General features: G+C 50.6%; 3 protein-coding genes across 3 annotated transcripts; 2 read left to right on the plus strand and 1 right to left on the minus strand.

Annotated features, from left to right (window-relative positions):
• Positions 1 to 673: 673 nt before the first annotated feature.
• Positions 674 to 4,632, minus strand: LOC127482352 (T-cell surface glycoprotein CD3 epsilon chain). Its single transcript, XM_051812568.1, has 5 exons — positions 4,199 to 4,632; positions 2,449 to 2,673; positions 1,692 to 1,844; positions 1,249 to 1,295; positions 674 to 944 (listed from the first exon to the last, which is right to left on the minus strand). Exons 1-5 carry the CDS (start codon positions 4,245 to 4,247, stop codon positions 888 to 890), a joined length of 531 nt encoding a protein of 176 aa, XP_051668528.1. The 5' UTR covers positions 4,248 to 4,632; the 3' UTR covers positions 674 to 887.
• Positions 4,633 to 5,096: 464 nt separating this feature from the next.
• Positions 5,097 to 11,051, plus strand: LOC127482350 (myelin protein zero-like protein 2). The gene is made up of 6 exons (XM_051812563.1): positions 5,097 to 6,484; positions 7,772 to 7,938; positions 8,324 to 8,534; positions 8,780 to 8,924; positions 9,321 to 9,407; positions 9,945 to 11,051. Exons 1-5 carry the CDS (start codon positions 6,430 to 6,432, stop codon positions 9,379 to 9,381), a joined length of 639 nt encoding a protein of 212 aa, XP_051668523.1. The 5' UTR covers positions 5,097 to 6,429; the 3' UTR covers positions 9,382 to 9,407; positions 9,945 to 11,051.
• A 329-nt stretch (positions 11,052 to 11,380) lies between these two features.
• Positions 11,381 to 17,982, plus strand: MPZL3 (myelin protein zero like 3). Its single transcript, XM_051812560.1, has 6 exons — positions 11,381 to 11,480; positions 12,506 to 12,672; positions 13,081 to 13,291; positions 13,943 to 14,108; positions 14,967 to 15,030; positions 16,947 to 17,982. Exons 1-6 carry the CDS (start codon positions 11,420 to 11,422, stop codon positions 16,971 to 16,973), a joined length of 696 nt encoding a protein of 231 aa, XP_051668520.1. The 5' UTR covers positions 11,381 to 11,419; the 3' UTR covers positions 16,974 to 17,982.
• Positions 17,983 to 18,786: the final 804 nt, after the last annotated feature.

Below are 18,786 nucleotides of genomic sequence, written 5' to 3' on the forward strand. Positions count from 1 at the left end.
CATCCCACCCGAGGAATGGGCTGCATGGCTGGGCTGAGCAGGCACCCCTGGAGCAGTGCTGTTTTGCCGGAGGTGAGAACATGGCCCAGAGTGGTTTCAGAGCTGCTGGGGGTTAGTGCTCCTCGTATCTCTCCATCTCCCTGCTCGCTGCTCACAGCCTTGTATGGTAACCCCAGCTGTGCCTCTCAAACCGCATCCTGGGGCTGAGCACAGCGCCCTGCTCACGGGGCTTGCTGGGTGTTTATCTCCCCACACTGAAACTCAAGGGTTAAACCACCCCCAGCCCCCAGCACTGCTGCTGTTTCCTTTCCTCAGAGCTGCTGCTCTGCTCAGTAACAGCACCGTGGGTGGCTCTGATGTCAGCCCAGAAACGTTGCCAGGCACCACAGCATCTCTCGGGCCCTTCTTAACCTGTCCCACTGCTGCTGGGCCACTTTGGTTTTAATTTACTGATGCCTCTGCTCCTTTTGCTACAGTCCCAGGCAGCAAATGAAGATAAGGCTGTGAACATGAGACCTAGACAAGGTCAGAGGCCAACCACTCTGAAGGACCCGCTCCCTGCCCAGGGAGGCACTCAGGGCAGAAATTAAATGGGAGAGACAACCAGAGCATGCAACTGGAGCAGAAAGGAGAGTGAGGGAAAAGGAGGCCAGGAACCAAGAGTGAGGCTGCAGTCCTTTAATGGGGAGGAAAACTTCTCTTGCCAATGCACGTTTCTGTTCCCTGGTGTCAAACCAAAGCACACCCCAGGGTGGGACAGCGGGTGCCTGACCTGGCTGACCCCAAAATGCCTCAGCAGAGCTGCAGAGCTGGCACTGAGCTGGGCAGCAGCGTTTAGCCCTTGTGCTGCTGGTTTCCATGGCTTCCAGCCTGTCATCCTGGGAATTTCAGAACCCCCTGGATTCCAGGCCTGCATACACTTCCCGCTGGCCTTTCCGGATGGGCTGTGGGATGGAGAAAGATGTTAGTTTGGGAATCCTTATCTTAGTCCACACAACACACTGGGAAAAGCACAGCAGAGCAGGTGCAGCACTGCTGTGTGATATGTGCAGAGCACAGGGAGCTGCACTTCTGCTCCCAAATCCCTGTGCCAGCATCAGAAGGCGCTCCACCCTCAACACCTTTTTTTCCTCCATTCCTGTGGGAGCTTGGAGCTTGACTGGATGCTTTGTCAAAGGATAAATGCTACCAATTCTCAGACTTTGCTCTCCCTCCCCAGCCAGCAGAGAGATGGAAAACACTCCATACCTCATAGTCTGGGTTGGGAACAGGGGGAGGACGCTGCATCTTCTGACCTGCAACAGAGGCACAGAGAGGTGATCCCCGGGATGATTCAGGTAACACAGCACAAGGGACTTCCACGATGATCCCAGGGCAATGCCATGAACCCACAGGTCAATTTGCATGGCTTTATTATGAGCTTAGAGCTTTCAAAGAGCCAGCTGCTGCCAGGAGCATCTGCCATGCAGGGTTGGCTCCAGCACAGCAGGGAAACAGGTTCTTACAGGCAGGAGGTTTGGCAAAGCAGCTGTTCCCATCCCATGCACAAAGGCAGGTGTGGGAAGCAGGAGGTTGTTTGGTGAGGTCTTGGAAGCTCAGGGAGAGCAGAGGATGCTCCCTCCCACAGTGGGAGCTTCATGTAGTGCCCCGTGGCCACCACGGAGAGCAGAGATGCCTGAAATGGCTCTTACCTCGTGGCCGAGGGGCAGGACTGGGGCTTGCTCGCCCCTTCCTGTCTTTGCTGAAGTAGTAGACCAGGATCAGCACCCCCAGGGTGATGAGGAGATCCGCAGCAATGATCCCTGTGACCGTCAGGGCATCCAGCTCCTCGCAGTTGGCACACACTGCCAGGAGGAGAGATGGAGGTGCTCAGAGCTGGGCTGCCTTCCCTCCCTGCAGGAAAAGCCCAGGCCCCCCTCATCTGCTGGGTGCTGGCAGAGAGACACAGCTCTGGGTGGCAAGAGAAAAGAGCAAGCAGAAAGGATAGAGGAGATTCCTTTTGCCAAAAATGGGTTCTCAGACCATCACAGATGAGGAAGGGTCTCAGCAACACCACGTTCACCCTCAGTGTGTCAGAAGGAAGAGTGGTCTTCCCGTAAAAGCACCAAGTGCTGAAGAATTTACTACGTTTTCAGGTAATCTCTTCCACTCGGTGTTTATTTTTCCTCGCTGTTTGTGCTCAGTTTTTAATTTGTTGGCACGTTTTCTCCCTTTGTTTTAAAGAGCAGCACAATTCCCAGCACAAACTGCTGGGCAGTGCCTTTCCCTCCCAGCCTGCTGATGGGGAACTTCCCTTAGGAAAACAGTGGTCCAGGAGACTCAAATATACAGTGGAACCAGAAGATTTACTTGTCTAAATGCAGGTGTCTGGTGCCATTTGAGTTGCCTTTAAGTATTTAATCTGAGCCATGCAGGCTTTAGCCCGTGGACTGAGGGAGTTTCTCTCACCTCTGGCATTCAGGTACAGCTCATGCCTCGTCCCACTGGAGTCAGAAGAACAGCTCAGGTTGGCAGGAGAGCTGTCGTGGTCTGTTATAATGTACTTCCTCTCGTTGCTGGTGCCTGCTTTTCCCCCAGTTGACTTCCACACTACGTCATCCTCGGCCAAGGGACATGTGATTGTCACCGTGGTGCCCGAAATCTCCACCAGGAATTCTTCACTGGCAGACAGGCCTATGAGAAAGGAAACCAAGGGGAAAACTCAAATATTCCGATCTGGTTTTTAGTCCTCAGCCGTGAGGCTTCTGCAGACTTCATATCATATAGTTAAGAATGTTGGTAAAATTCATTTACCCTCCTGTGCTTCACCTGCAAAGAGAATAAGGAGTGTTAAAAAATCAGCTGCTTGTTGCTGTTGGAAAAACCCAGCCCTGCTTGGGAACCACTGGTAATAATTAAGGGCAATTTATGACAGCCAATTTTTCCATCAGCGAGATCACTGTCAGTTAATGAACAGCAAATTTTTCCCATTCTACGATGTTTTCAAAACTCAAATGTTTCTATTTGACTTTCAGTCCTCCCTTGTGAGGCGTATTTGGTCTTTTGATCACACTAAGTAGTTAAGAACAATGGTAAAATACAGTTACCCTGCTGAGCTGTGGTGCCAACTACAAAAGAAAGAATAAGAAGTGTTAAGTAGTTGAGTTTAGCTACTGAGATCATACACCTTTCCTACTTCCAGGGTATCCTTTCTGAGCTCAGCTGCTTGAAAGAGATGTTTATGATCCTGTATTCATGCTAAAGGCAGCAGAAATATTCTGTTTGTGGCACAGGATGTTGTTTTGAAATTAAGCCTTTTCCCTTGGAAGCCATTTTTAACACAGACTAACACAGAATGGAAACTTGAATCATTTTCCGACCCAGTTTAGAAAAAGGGTTCCTATTGCAAGCTGTACACCCCAAACTGTGCCTTATTATCATGGAGCAAAGACTGCTGGAAAATCCTCCCTGGTCTCTGCAGTAAGAACCTTGTGAATTCACTGGAGGGTGGGACCCTGACCCTTGATTTAACACTGTAAAACAGTTTATTTAGGTGATTTTTCTGTCCTGTAGGAAACAATCAGCTCCATGGGAGTCTCTGGAGCTGGAATATTAAAGAAACCGTTTTTAGGAGGTGTGGATCAGACTTGTGATTTCCTTTAAAGACGTTTGTCAATAGAAAGTAAGGTAAATAAATAATCATAGATTTGAAATGCCACAGACAAAGGACTTGGCTGGAAAGAAGGTGATCTGATGCTTTTTTCTTTATATAGGTGAATTTAAGTTTGAAAAAAGAACAGGCCATTGCTAAACCAGATGTTTTCTACCTTCTCAAAGGTTAGCAGTTGGTATTTGCAGCACATTGTCAGAGTAGTTGTAGTTTTATTGCAGTATGTCTTAAGTAATTATCTTCCAAACTCATCTCGTTGTTACCGGCTTTTTTTAGAATCTTTACAGATCCTCTGCACTTCATCCTAAAGCAGCTGCTCCACTCAAACTGGTAAGGTGGAAATTCCTACCACAAATGGATATCCCACCAAGTCTGAACTGAAGTAGTTACCCATGATCACAAATTGGTTTAAGAAAAGTGCATGAAGTGGATAAAGCATAAAAATGAAACTAAGACAACAGAACCTCAGAGATCGCACTGCACGAAGCTCCAACCCTGGTGCCTGAAGTCTGGAGATCCAACCCTGCTGCCTGAAGTTTGGAGACTCACCTGCCCAGAGCAGGAGCCCCAGCAGAGGCCAGGACGGCTCCAACCTCATCCTTGTGTCCCTCCTTGTCTTGCTCTTCTCTACCACATCACACGGGCATCGCTGCGGGGCACGACAGGGCACGGCGGCTCTTCACGGCCCTCTTACAGGAAAGGGGCCCAGGATCCTTTCCCAGAATTGTCCCCAGCAGTGCTGGGGGGACTCCCCGTTCCCAGGGACACGAGAGAGCAGCCGAGGCAGCCCCGGGACACGTGTGGGGAAATGAGCCCAGGTCAGGAAGTGCAGAGGCTCAAAAGGTCTGCACAGGACGTCACTGCCAGCGAGGGCTGGCTGCTCTGCACCAGCCTGGCCAAGCCCCAGGACAGCTCTTGGAGCTGCTCTGGGAGCAGCAGGAGGAACGAGCCGGGATTAGATTTGCCATCAGGACCTTCCTGGCAGCTTCTGGGAGTGAGTGTCTCTGCAGTTCAGGCTGCTGCAAACAACTTCACAAAGAACCATGGAATGGTTTGGGTTGGAAGGGACTGTAAAGACTGTCCAGTCCCACCCCCTGCCATGGGCAGGGACACCTTCCACCAGCCCAGGTTGCTCCAAGCCCTGTCCAATCTGGCCTTGGGCACTTCCAGGGATGGGACAGACACAGCTTCTCTGGGCAACCTGTGCCAGGGCCTCCCCACCCTCACAGGGAGGAATCTCTCCCTAATATCTAATCTGAACCTCCTCTCTTTCCGCGTGGAAGTGGCCGGGCCCCACTAGAGGGGGCTCCTGCCCCGGCCAGGACTGCAAGGAGGGGACGATCCCTCCAGACCCGGGCTGGGGGGAGGCACAGACCGCCCATGGCACCGGGACAGGGGGATCTCAGAGCTCCTCTGCTGCGCTGGGAAGATTTTGAGAAACTCATCTTTCATCTCGTTCCCGAGAACCCGAAGGAATTTCCCTTTCCAGCAGGGATGCTGGCATGGACACAGCGGGAACACGCTGCCTGCCCAGCTCCCTCTGCTCCAAGCCCACAGAGGAGGCAGAGCTGCTCCAGTGTGGTGAGAATCGTGGGGATTTGGGGGCACAGGTCCAGGGCAGACATTCCAAGTCACCCAGATCTCTCTCCTTCCACGGGGCTCTCCGCGTTCTGCAGCTGGCACACACCTCGAGGGACTCCTTCCCAGATGCCTGGAGGATGGAGCTGGCTCCTCACCCCTTCCCAGGAATTCACCATTTACTGACATGGCTAATCCCAGTGTCGTGGGCCCTGTTTCATTTACTGGGGTGCTCTCTTTGGCTGTCAGAGCTTTCTTTTAGTTATTTCAGTTTCAAAATGAAACATCAGATAATTTAGGTTGCTAGTGAGTGTGAGAGGGACACGTTTGAAACAAGATCAAGATTATTAAAAGTCTGCAAGCAAAGATGGGAGCAGACCCTCTCCCCAGTCCTGTGCAGAAATAGGATGTGAATGCAAATTGGCTGCTAAGGAGCTGCCTTGCAGTGCTTTAAACACAACCAGAACAACCCCCCAGCCTGATATTTATCCAGGGTGGCAATGAAAGAGAAGGAGATGATGTTTTGGAATGGCAACTGAATGGAAATCTGGGGAGATGCAGTGATGAAGGGTTAATACAGGGCCAAACTATTCCCGTGAAAATAGAGATACCTGGTGTCTCAGAGCCATTAGCAGAGGTGTGTTAGCAGGCACAAGAGTCTCTGTGCTGTACTGTAGGTATCTGTGGGACACTTCCATCCTCTGGATTTGTGCCCACACTGCTGCCAGTCTGGTTCGGGTTGCTCTTTTTGGACTCTTTTCAGGTTTGGGTTTTTCTGCCAAACAAACGGCCCTGATTCCTTTGAGCCATCTACAAACACCTTCGGGCAAATTTTCTTTTAGGAGCACAGCTACCTCCCACAAGAGGGGAGTGGTTTCAGGTGGAAGCTGGGAGGAGGAAAGGTTGCAACACAAAAGAGCAAAGGAATATGGGAGGGAGAAGAAATTAATCTTACCCTGAGAATCTCCCTGTTTTACACCCAGAAGTACCTGGTGCTGCCACACCTTCCCACGGTGCCCGGGCGGGCAGTGCTGACTCCAGCACTGAGAGCACTGAGAGCACTCTTGGCCTTGCAGGCCAAGCTGGGAGGAAGGAATTGGCCTTGCTGTGCTGGGAAGACTTTGAGAAACTCATCCTGCACCCAGTTTTCGAGAAGCAGAAGGGACTGTCTCTTGGCACGGGAGCACGGCCGGGTGTCCCCGATGCGCGGCCGCGCCTGGGCGGGTGCTGTGCTCGTCCTCGGGGCGCAGCTCCCAGGTAAGGAAAGGAAACCTGCCCTGCCTGGCCTCGCTGCCATCCTGCCTCTCCTCTTCCCATCCCTTGCATTAGAAGGCAGAGACTTTGCTCCCGTCCTTGTGCTGCGGTTCTTTCTGTCCGGGGTTCGCTGGCAGTGACAGACGTGGTTGAGTCTCTTCTCGGACAGGTTTAGGCGTGTTTGAGCTCCTCCTGAGCTCGGGTTACACACGTCTTTCTTTTTCTCTCCTGACAGGGAATCTGAACTTTAGTCCGAGACTTTTTTTTTTTTTTTTTTTGCTACCTTTGTTCCTAAACAATCAGAGATTGTTCAGGAGCCCCGGGTTCGGATCCTTTACACAGCAACAATTCCAGACTGACAATGAACTCGCTTGAATTTTCAGTGGTTTATATCAGAACGCTGGATTTTAAGAATAGCACGTCCTCCTTTCCCAAATGCATCGGCTCACGGATGTAATCTGTCTTGAAAAAAAAGTGCTTTAGACTTATTTCCCACAGTTTTTCTTTTCTAAAGGAGTTTAAAGGATTTGGCGCTGAATCTTCGGATGAGAAACATGATCTCTGCCAGTGAAGCTTTTCAAATGCGAATACCTTTAATGTTTTCAAAATATTTTCCTCTTTGAGATAAGAGATTATTTGGAAGGAAGTCTTTGGTTATAAATTACTTTCAAATACGTCTTTATTATAAAGCCAGATTTTACAACCTTAGATAAGCTTTTTTGGCTTGGATCATACAGGGGCAAGTTAACTTCCTAAAGTGACAGGAAATGATTAATAATTTTTTTCTTTTTCACCAGAACTCCTTTGGTTTTCTTTTTTTTCATTTTCCTCCTTTCTGTGCCTTGCTGGCACACTTATTTTTGAAGCAGCAGCTGTGGTGGTTTGGTTAACAGAGGATGTTTCTTTGCCACATTTACCTTGAGCATTTCCTCTAGAGTTCTTCAGCTTGACTGTATTTGACCACAGTTGTCCAGCTGGGCTGTTAACCCTCTAACAGGCCCTTCCTCCATCAGTAAGAGCAGTTTTCACCGTGCTGAGAGTACAAAGTGTATAAAGAAAGTTCTAGCATGGGAAATAGCAGTTGTTTATTGGGTCTCAGCAGTCGAATTTTAATGGCAGGACTGATTTTTCCAAGAAATCTACAGGATCACCCATTGAGGAATTATCTCTGTGCCCCAGACAATTATTCCCAGGGCTAGATAAGGCTCAGACTACACACTGATAAGGAGCAGTGATGAGTTCACACCTCGGCAGTGATTATGGCCTCTCACCCCTCTGTTTCCCCCGCAGCACTTTGGCTGGCAGCAGCAGTGGAAGTTTACACCTCGGAGGAGGTGGTTGCTGTGAACGGCACAAACCAGCGGCTCAAATGCACCTTCTCCAGCAGCAGCCCCGTCAGCCCCCAGCTCTCAGTGACCTGGAACTTCCAGCCCGAGGACCTGAGCTCCCACGAGCCGGTGAGCGAGATCTTTACTCTCCATTTCAGACTGGTTTACCCCAACAAATCAGTCCCAAGGCCCAGCACTGGGTGAGCCCAGTGGGGATGGGCACCCACACCCGAGACCCCCAGCTCTGGGCACTGGGGCCTTTCCTCTGTCACCTGTCACGATTACCCTGAGCAGTGAGGTCTGTTTATAGACCCTGGCTGAAGAACGTTCTGTTCTCATGCTCAGTTTTGGGTGATGGGGGTTGAACTGTTTGTGGCCTGATAAACTATTTGTGCCTGCCGACACCTCAGCCCTGTCTTAGCTGACACCCTGCACCCGGCAGGACTTGCAGGGCACAGGAATCTCCAAGGTGCCCCCCAGCCCAGGCCATTCTGTGTGTCTGTGATCCCTGCAGGTGTTTTACTACCTGAAGGAGCCCTACAAGCCGCCCTCGGGGCGGTTCAAGGACCGGGTCACCTGGGATGGGAACGTGGAGCGTAAGGACGTGTCCATCATCATCTGGAACCTGCAGCCCACCGACAACGGCACCTTCACCTGCCAGGTGACCAACTGGCCAGATGTTTATGGCTCCATCGGGGAAGTGCGACTCCGGGTCGTGCAGAAAGGTGAGAGGCCAAGAACCACCCCCAGAGGTCTTGTGAACTTCACCAGTTCCCAGTTTCCCAGTTTGGGAAAACTGTGGTAGAAAAAAGGGTTGTAAGTGTAAAGCACGAGGGTGGTTAATGGACACAGGGGAAAAAAGGAGCCTAAGGAAAGGTTCTGTTCACAGATGGAGGTTCCCAGCTTCATTCCTCCTGCCACAGCCCCCCCTGTGTCCCTCTGGTTCACGTCCCTGTCTCTCTCCACGCAGTGAGTTTCTCAGAAATCCATTTCCTGGCCGTGGCCATCGGATCTGCTTCTGTCCTGATGATTGTCGTGGTGTTAGCTGTGATTATCTGTCGACAGCGACGCCAGAAAGCGCAGGAGAAGAGGACTGGGGCGTCAGACACTGAACTGTAAGGACAGAGGAGGGAGGGAAGGGCTCCTGGGGAAGCTTGTCAAATGGAATTACTGGCTTGGCCCCTGCACTGGGCATCTACAATGCAAAGCTGCCAACACAATTAGCAGCAATTGGCTGCGTGTTTGCAGGCAGAGCAGAGCCCCAGGATGAACCAGCTTTGCAGTCCTCCCTTGGCTCTTGCCCTTCACAGTGGCTCCTCATTCCTGTGGTGGTATTTGGCAGGTGATCCCCGTCCCCTGGGCCTGGCACTGTGGTCACCATACATGTAACACACCCATCTCACCATGTGACCCCTTATCTGTGCCATGTGTGACTCAGGTCCTGCTGCTCAGGGTATCTGACACTCAGTTGGGCTTTTTTTCTTTTTTTCCCCCCTTTCTTTTAATAACAGTAAAGAAAAGGAGAGCCTGAAGATGAGAGAAGAAAAGGAAGCCAGTCCATTAGAAGACTAAAGGTCTAATTGGTGTATACAATGCAGGTATCCATCTCTAATTAGTGTCTTGGTGTTATTGGGGACTTTCTAAGACAGTTTTCCTCAGGTATTTTACTGCTATTCCAGTCAACAGGCCATGGGGGCCATAAGCAGAAAGAGCTGAGGCCACAGTAACACTTTGCTGTTGGGGATCCTTCAGGAGAGACTCACAGCTGAACAGGCAGTGGAGAGAAGCTGCCTCTTAAATGTACAAGAGATTTCTCCTCCCTAGTGTTGAGGATCATTTGTAGGAAAGCTGTTGTCGCTGCTTCCCATGGCATTCCTGCTTTGTGGATAAAGAGGAATGAATTAATTTCCTTTTGCCAGTTTTGAATGCTGCTTTTTTACTCATTTAATCTCTATTGTTTAAAAATTGCTGCAGGAAGACTGGAGCTGTTTCCATATTTGCTGGCTTTGCTTAAACATTTCAGGGTAACTTTTACCCGCTCGCTTTCTGAGGTCAGCAGTTGCCTCCATTATTTTTGTTTTCAGCAATAACCCTGAGTAATGAATGTTTGTTTTTCTTATAACCTTTCTTCTTAGGTACTTCCAAAGCAGATGGTGAAAGCTTGTAATTTGGGTCGTTAGAACAAAGGCAAATTACAGACGCCCCACGCTGTGAGTGTGGTACCTCTGCTCCACCTGAAAGTCTGGCAAGGAAAGAGGGTGACACTGCACGAGTTGTGAATTCCCTTCAGCAAAGCAAAGCAGGAGGAACTTGCCCCACGAACGAGGAACTTCACCTTCACACCCGCGGAATGTGAAGAAAGTTGCTCTGGAGATGAAAAAATGCCAAAAGATTTGAACAAAGCACCAAGATGTCTGACTGAGCGAGGATTTGGAAGTGTTTGAGCAGATGCACTCTTGCACCTTAAAAATCACAACGTGCCTTTGTGTTGCCCTGTTTTTCCTCCCCTGAGATCCTCCCTGGCATCACGAAAACAGAGACTGACCGGAGAGGGAGCAGAGGAGCAGCCAGTTGCTTCAACAAGTGTACTTTAAATCTCTTTTTTACTTTAAATGGACTGTGTTAGAGCTGGGCAATGTGTGCTGTTTGTTATTAGGGTAACATTCACCAGTCAGTGTGGTTTCCACATCCATCTCTTGCAGCTTTGGGGGGTTTTGTAACTCTGGGGGGGTTGAGGTCACTGCCTTCTGTGGCTCCCCTCCTTTTCCTTCTCCCACTCCCAGCACTGCCCCATGTTCCCTTTGGCTCCAGCCCCCTCACCCTTTCCCTCTAAGCCAGGATGTTTCTTTCTCCCTCTCAGCAGCCTTACGCCCACTGTCACAGGCACCCTAGAATTTCGTCTAGCAGTGTCTCTGAGCTCAGAGACATACCTGAGCAGGTGATGCTTGGTGGTGTGAGGTCCCACTCAGCCTGCTGCTACAGCACAGAAGGGGATTGGGATTCCAACAACAGCAGCAATATCCCACTTCTTCCAAGTGCTGTCCAGTGCCCAGGTGACCCCCACACCCGCACTCAGCCCATGCCCTGTACTCACACAGGCTTAATTAAGGCAAAGGAGGCCCCAGCTGGTGGATCCTGCAGAGCTGTAACGGTTTTTAACCAGCCCCAGGTGAAACCTGTTGTGATATTTAACGAGCCCCAAATCAAAACAGAGCCCTGTTTGTTTGAAGAGTGCCTTTATGGCTTTATAACCTGTAACGTGCTGGCCACGTTACCTGTCTGGGTGTTCGCATTTTCAACCACCTGTGACACAAATAAAGGCACTTTGCTGAGAGCCTCGATGGTGAGTAGGGGGGCTGTGACCCGGGACCCCCCCCCGGCTCCGGGCACCTCAAACGAGCGGGTTTGCACCCAAAAAGTGCCGAAGAGGGATTTAGGGGCCGACCCTGACACGGGGCTGGGGAGTTCGGGGTGTCCGGACCCTCCGCTCAGCCCCCGGATCGGCCGCGCGGCCGCCCCAGGTGTGCCCAGGTGGGGCGGCCATTTTGGGGCTGCCCCGCCCTCACCTGCGCCAGGTGAGCGCCATGTTCCGGGGCTGAGCCCAGCAGGGATGCGGCTCCCGGGGGGCGCCGGCTGCCTCCTCCCGCGGGGGATCCTGCTGCTGCTGCTCGGTACCGGGGCGCTCTGGGGGCTGCGATGGGACGGGACGGGACGGGATAGATTGGGACGGGACGGGACGGGACGGGAGCAGCGCTGCCCGCGGTCCGGTCGGGGAAAGGGGGGGGGGGGGGGGGGGTCCCGCGTGGGAACCAGGCGGGGAGCGCCCGGGATGCGGCTCCGAGGGCAGCGGATGCTCCGGGGAGCGGTGGATGGTCCGGGGAGCGGTGGGAGGTTCGGGAAGGGCTGTCTCGGGGCGGTGGGTGCTCCGGGGGGTGGTGGGAGGCTCGGGAAGGGCCGTCCGGGGGCGGTGGATGGTCCATGGGGCGGTGGGGGGCTCGGGAAGGGCCGTCTCGGGGCGGGGGTGGCCGCGGGTGGCTCCGGCCGCGCCGTGCGGGGCGCTGGAAGCGGCGGGGAATTATAAACTCGTTCCTGCTCCTTCGGAGCCCGCCCAGCAGCGGAATGAGGTGCGACCATCAGGGCAGAACTTCCTGCCCAGTGTTCCCGTCTCCTCCTTCCTGAGCCGGGAGCGGGAGGTTTGGGAAGGGCAGGACGTGAGCGATGCTCTGCTGAGCGCTGTGCGGGCCGAAACCCGCAGCGGGTGAGCCGGGCAGGAGGGACTGCACACGCTGGAAACGAGAACTGAGAGCGCTTATTGCTGCGGGGTGACTCCTGACCCCGGTGCACGTGGAATTCAGGGGCTGTGGTGAGACACACAGAGCCAAAATTGCCTTAAAGTAAAGGTGCCTTAAAGTAAAGCACCTAAAGCTGGGACTTTGGAACTGGTCAGAGAGGCATCCGATCCCATTTCTCAGCTCTTTATCTCCACATCTAAATATAAGCAGGCTCCAGCCCTGCAGAGAGTAGGTCATGGGCGTTGTCTGCTTTCCTTCAAATTTCGCTGTGGAGGATGTCATTATTGCCCTGCTTTAGCCTTTGAATTGTTGTTGACCTGCACGTGTGTTGATACTTTTGGGACATCAACACTCCTGTGCCTCGCTGGTAACTTAATCCTTGCCTTTTGTGCCTGTTCCATCAGGTGTCTGCAAGGCTCTTTCCCTGGAAATTAAAGCCAATCCTAAAGTGACGGCTGTCGTGGGTGAGCAAGCCCTGCTGAAATGCTCCTTCAAATCCAGCTCCCCCATCACTGAGAGCCTCGTGGTGTACTGGACATACCGACCCCTCGCTGGGGGCCTGATGGAGACAGTAAGTGGAACAGGGAGTCTGACCAGGCCTCTGTGCTTGCTGAAAATCTGAATTTTGTTTGCTTTACTGAGCTGCTGCATCAGTTCATGGTTTGGAACTCATTGTCACCTTCTTTCCCGTGTGAAATTCCTTTGGTGGTCTTTGGGAAAAAATATTCTACATAAATGCAAAATAGCATAATGATGATAAAGCAGATGAGAGTTTTGGGGGTTGCTACAAGTGCTGCATTGTGCACTGTAGCCATAGTATGACTGTAAAGATCTGATTGGTAGCTTTATTTCTCTTGCATAGGAAGTATTCTTTCTGACCTTTTAATGTATATTCCTTTATTATTTCAATCCAAAAAAGCATTTCTCTTTGCGTTCTTGGTGTTTTATTGGCACAACTGTTGCCTTTGCCTCCTTTTAGGTTTTCCATTACCAGTCCGTTCCATACCCAACAGCAGTGGGAAAGTTCAAGGACAGGATATCCTGGGTCGGGAATGTTGCCAGCGGTGACGCTTCCATCGCTCTCCGGAGCCCCGAGCTGAGTGACAATGGGACGTTCTTCTGCAGCGTGAAGAATCCTCCAGACGTGTACCACAACATCCCCCAGACTGTGCTGGAGGTTACAGAGAGGGGTAAGGCTCCTTTTCCATGGCTTGGCCTCATCTGTGGGACAGAGCTGCACTGCGGCTTTGTCGGGATCCTGGGAGTGTGAGCATCACATGGAAAATGTTCCCTGGAGTTCCATGTCAAACTTTCAGCAAGAGTCACCTCAGCCCTGCCTTCTCAGCTCAATACATTGAGAGCTATTGAATTTATTTGGGGCAGGAGGGGACAGAGGGAACTGTGGTGATAACCGAAATCAAAAGTGTCCCCTTCATTCAGCACTTTCAGCCTCCCCATATTGCAGCGGAACAAGTTAAACGATGAGGAAATACTGGCCTAAAAATAACACCCACATCACAAGCACTGATTGTCAGTAACACTCAATTCCTCATCTGCCCTGCGTGCCAGGCCTGCCCCAAATCTGCAGCTCAGGCGTGCTGATGGAACTGTGTCGTGACCTGCCTTCCTTTGTAGTTCTTTGCATCTGGGCTGGGTTTGTGACAGGAGCCCCACAGATTTGGTGGCAGAGATGGCTGTCTGCAATCTGCCAGCACTGTGCTTCAAGTGAGAAGGCCACCGAGCTGTGTCCTGGGTGGATGTTTGTCCCAGAGGCTGGGGAGGGCTCTGTCTGCCTTTCTTTCCCCGTGTTTCACTGCTGGAATGCCGGTGTCTCCCCACAGGCCTCTCCTTCCGATTGACCTCAGCAGCCCTGCTCTCCTTGTCCGTGTTTCTCCCTTCCACCATCGTGGTCGTTCTGCTGCTGGTGAGGATGGGAAGGAAATTCAGAGTGCTGAAGGAGAAAAAGAAAGGTGGCTACAAGAAGTCTTCCATCGAGGTGTCTGATGAGTAAGTTGTGGCTGCAGCCCAAAGCCTGTCCTTCCACTTTGGCCTGTCAGCACAGGGCAGAGGATGGTTCCTCCACTGTCCTTCGTCACACAGCGCTCAGTGGCTGTGGTTCAGTCACTGGTTCTGCTTCTCCATGGGCACCATTCAGCAGAAAGCTTTGGGAGATCCCCAGGCTGGGGCATGAATCACGTGCTGTACATCCCCTTTTTCTGTCATTCGTGTGAGCCGTGGAACAGAAGCAGTTCAGGGTTAGCCAATCTTTCACTTCTGTAATGGGATTTATTTCGGCCTGAGTCAGCAAGAGATTTTGCCTACGTGGGCTTTATGTGTTGCATTTTGGTATGAAGTGTCCATAGCATCAGAACAGACCCAATAATGCTACCTGGTTCCCCTGTGGTGGCCTGAGCAGAGGTGCCAGGTACTGAAGGAGCCTTGGAGACTGAATTCCTCTCTGCACTGGAGAGGATTCCCCTCTGGAAGGGTCAGTAGTGAGAACAGCCAGGTAACAGTGCTGCTGCAGGAGCTGCACCTGGCTTTGCCATGAATCCAGGACTTCAATCCACTGCAGAGTGAGGTTTTACTGCTTTGTTTCAGTGTTCTGATTGGAATTTTGAGATTCCCCAGCCAAATAGCAGCTCTTGTTTTCTTCTTTGTGGCACTGACGTGAAATATCTACCTTCAGAATGAGGGGCCTGACAGCCTTTATTCTCCTTGGTTTTGCTGTGCAGAATCAAAGGCTTTTCATCACAATGAAAAAACCTTTGATTCCGTGTGGTGTAAATAGAATTCAGAGCCTGTAGGACTTATCAGTGTGTTTTGGGAGGAAGAGTCCAACCTAATCCCGTGCCTTTTCTGCAGGCCTGAGCAGACAGAGAGCACGGGCTGCTCCGGGAAACTCAGGGCGTGGTGTCTGAACTGTGTGGTAAGTGAAAGTTGGTGTTTTCACTGTGGTTTTGCCAAATTTGATGCTCACAGGAGGTGCTAAGGAGGTGGAGCTTGTCATAACCCCTCTGGATGTCCAGGGGGTGTCCCAAACAGCTGGGCTTAAGCTCCTTGTTTTGTCTCGAGATCCACCAAATTGATTTTTCGTGTGACTTTATTGAAACCAAAGCTGTGGCTTTTAAGATGAAAAACCAGAATTTAAGTGCAAGCTGCTGTGTAGTTTGTCTGAAGGCCCTGCAGGACCAGCCTGGGGGCTGGCAGTGCTGTGCTGGGGAAGGGAGGCAGGGACCCCCTGATGCCCTGTGCTCCTTGCAGAGGAGGTGCAGCCCTGCTGCTCTTCTGGAGACCTTCCTCCTTTCACCCTGTTTACATTGCAACAGAATGTTTCTAAACCCCTGTGGTTTGTTTGTTTCTTTGTGGCTTTTTGTTTGTTGTGCCTTGTTGTGTGTTGTTGTTTTCTAACTCTGCAGGTTCCCTTCCTACCCATGAGCAACTCCTGTGAATCAGGAGCCTTGTGCTGACAATACTGAGTGTTTTGCCACCTGCTGTCCTTGTTTTGTGTGAGTGCTGTGTGCTGGGATCAGCAGCCACAGCCACCAGTGTGGCACATTCCAGAGTAATTTGAGTGTTTTCATTTTTTTCCACGGTGTCCTGTAGAGCAAACTGACCTGAGGCACCTTTACATCTCTTATACACAGTCAGGACATATGCTAAGGAGTATTTAAATATATGTTGCTTCACTCACTATTCTAATGCCAGTGATTTAAAATGTCCTAAATGCATGAGCCTTCAGACAGGCGTGTGCTGATGGTTTCTGTTAGATACAGAATGGAAAACAAGCAATTATGTAAGTTAAATATTAAATATTTACATTTCTACATAAGACACAGCAGTTACAAGCCAGCAGTGTTGGGAGCAAGGGTTTGGAGAGGTGCAGAAAGTAGGAAATGCTTTGTGCCAAAGGGGAAGTGGCCTTAGAGGTGGAAAGGTGACATGCTGGGAAGCAGGGAGGGACCAGGTGGAGATATGGGAAAGGATGGAGCCCCAACTTGGTGACAGAAATGCTGTCAGGCAGTGGGAGATCTCAAAAGTTGAAAAATGTCTTCTCATCCTTTGAGAGGGGTCAAATTGGAGTGATATCCTGCTGCTCTCACGTTGAGGATTTTGTCTGATTTGATTCTCTGCTCTGATATTGAAATACTTGTCTGATCAGGTGGCTGAGAATCCTGCCGCACTCACCTTAATGATTCTGCATTTTTGAGGTTTCTGTAATGTGCTTTTTCATGCTTAATGTGTTACCAAACAACTGAAATTGCAAAGCCATTGAAAAACCTCTTTGGGCTCAAAGTGACTGGAGAGTCAGTGAGATTTCCCCTGCAGAGCTGAGGAGTTTGAGTGAGTTCAGAGCTGGGAGCTGCAGATCTGGCTCGAGGGGACGCCAGCAAATGTCTCCTGTGGTTGGAATTACAGGCGACTGGGCTCTGAAAATAAGTGGTTGCTGTAGCTGAAAAAACAATAATTTGTGCTGCTCTCTGCAGGGATTGGTGGTGCTTTTGCTTTGTGCTGCACTTTATGGCTCATCTTTGGTTTGAACTTTAGCTGCTGCTTCTCTTCAAACACACTTGATGTGCTGGTTATATTGTGGTGGTTGGTCTGTGTGTCTGTGAGGAGTCAAACAGATTCAGCTGCAAGTGCTTATACATACATATATATACATTTACATACATTTTTACCAGTGTTTATGCCAGTCCTCTGGCCTACTCAAGCACAACAGCACTTTGGGAAGCGTTCAGGCTCTTGTCAGAAGCCCAGCAGGCTCAGCATTCTGCTGAACTCATGACTTGACTCATGTCTTCACACACAGTCTCAATTTCTCTCCCCATGCTCCCTGTTTAGGACACGGATGAGGAAGATCTATACTGATGAAAGGCTGAATCTGTGGAGAGAGAACAAAATGGCAGCACTGAAAATCAGGGCCAGGCACTTCCGAAGGCTGCTGGATAACCAGTGCAGGTGGAAGGATGTGCTCTGCTCTTGGTGGATTGGAAGAATGATGCTGCTGGGATAATTCACTTCCATTTAATGATGATTTTTAAAAAATCCTTCTAATTTATTGGGGAAAAAGGAAATCTCTTCAGTTCACTTGTGCAGTGCCTACAGAAGCCTCGGTGCCTGCAGCTGCACAGGCTGTGTCCTCCCAGCCCTCTGCCATCGTGTCTTGGTTCACTTGCAAATTTTTTGACTTTTTGGTGACATCCCTCCTCTCCTGAGCCTTTGAAACGGAATTTCCTGAAGGACAGGCTGCTCCAGAGTTCTCTAGGCTGCTCATCTTTGGGGACTGGTGACGTTTATTCTCAGTTTTTTTGGAATGTATTTGCTGATGCTCAAACCTGTTTGATGAAGGGTTATCTGCCATCCTGGGAGCGAAGAGAACCTACTGCTTTTTGACTATTTCTTGGTTTAATCAGCTGCATCACTGGCTACATCTCCTTCTCCTTGTAGAGGTGAAGCACAATTCATAGAAAACAAACCTTTTTTTTTTTTAATCAGAAGTGTAAATGGGGACTCTGTATCTGGGGACACACAACCCCATCTACCTCAACCATGGACTCGAGCACTGCCCAAACCATTGTTCTGTTTGCAGTAGTTGTTTTCTTCCTCTCCTGGGTACCATTTTAGGAAAATGGCCAATCATGCAGCATTGCTTCCCCTGAAGGAAGAGCATTTCCTCTTTCACCAACCTCGTCCCTTAATGAATGACAAAGAGCAGTGGAATCCGTGTCTGCTGAATCCCTAAAGAGCTGCTGTTTGCTGCTTCCTTCCCCTGTGTGACATTGGTCAAATATTCTCCTTTTACAGGTGTGGTGCAATTTTACTGCTGATATTGATGTGCCATTACGAATAAACTGCTTAATTTCATTTTGGCCCCTGGATAACTTTATTTGGTTAAATATAATTGAACTCATAAAACTGCCGCCCTGAGTTGTTGCTTGGGTATAAAAATTGTCTTGTGGTGATGGGTAAAGGGAACAGATTTAACCCAAAAGGGAACAGGTACCGAGTCCCCCCTTTGGCAGCTCTGTGGTGGCTGCAAGTCTCAGGTGTGTGAGGTTCCTGACTGAGAAGCAGGTCAGCTGTAGATTTGCATCTCCAGATGGAGAAATACATTTTTCTCCTGCCTACTATAAAGCAACATTTAAAATGTTTGTGCTTCCTGGTGACACAATGCCTCTGTGGGCCAGAGGTTTCCTGAGAAAGGCTGCTGGTGGGATTATGCAGCCTGGAGGAAGTGGCTTTGTTGTTCCACTCTCAGAGGTCACACATCACGCAAGTTCTTGGGGAAAATGAGAGACTTGTTTGCTGCAAAGTGTTTGCCTTCAGCTGGGACTCCTTTGCAAACAAGAGGCTGGACCCTGGGCAAACCTTTCTGGTGCAGAGCTGAAGTGCCCCTCGGAGGCAGACTCTGCACTGAGTGATGTGCAGCCTGAGTGAGGCTGAGCTTTCTCTTGCTCTGTCACCCATGTGGAAATCCCTTGGTGTGCCATGAAAGCCACTGAGACTGGAATGGAGAACAGGACTTGCTTTGGTGTTTCAGAGAAAGAGGAAGGGTGAAAACGGGCTCTCCGAGGGCCTGGGGGTGTGCAGTGGATTGAATCAGTGGCTGGGGGGTGTTTCTGAAGGGAACAACTGTGAAAGGGGTGTGAACAGGGGTCCTTTAGCCCATGAGGTGCCTGCT

Source organism: Manacus candei, unplaced genomic scaffold (assembly GCF_025592945.1).
Source record: "Manacus candei isolate 608988 ecotype Guabito, Panama unplaced genomic scaffold, ASM2559294v1 h1tg000086l, whole genome shotgun sequence".
Taxonomy (NCBI): Eukaryota; Metazoa; Chordata; class Aves; order Passeriformes; family Pipridae; genus Manacus; species Manacus candei.

Coding starts and splice junctions, on each gene's coding strand:
- LOC127482350 (XM_051812563.1), top strand. CDS start 6,430: ATGCGCGGCCGCGCCTGGGCGGGTGCTGTGCTCGTCCTCGGGGCGCAG. Junction 6,485..7,771: donor CCTCGGGGCGCAGCTCCCAG/GTAAGGAAAGGA, acceptor TTTCCCCCGCAG/CACTTTGGCTGGCAGCAGCA. Junction 8,535..8,779: donor ACTCCGGGTCGTGCAGAAAG/GTGAGAGGCCAA, acceptor CTCTCCACGCAG/TGAGTTTCTCAGAAATCCAT.
- LOC127482352 (XM_051812568.1), bottom strand. CDS start 4,247: ATGAGGTTGGAGCCGTCCTGGCCTCTGCTGGGGCTCCTGCTCTGGGCA. Junction 1,845..2,448: donor GCTGTACCTGAATGCCAGAG/GTGAGAGAAACT, acceptor TCCTCCTGGCAG/TGTGTGCCAACTGCGAGGAG. Junction 945..1,248: donor TTCCCAACCCAGACTATGAG/GTATGGAGTGTT, acceptor TCCATCCCACAG/CCCATCCGGAAAGGCCAGCG.
- MPZL3 (XM_051812560.1), top strand. CDS start 11,420: ATGCGGCTCCCGGGGGGCGCCGGCTGCCTCCTCCCGCGGGGGATCCTG. Junction 11,481..12,505: donor GATCCTGCTGCTGCTGCTCG/GTACCGGGGCGC, acceptor CTGTTCCATCAG/GTGTCTGCAAGGCTCTTTCC. Junction 15,031..16,946: donor CGTGGTGTCTGAACTGTGTG/GTAAGTGAAAGT, acceptor CTCCCTGTTTAG/GACACGGATGAGGAAGATCT.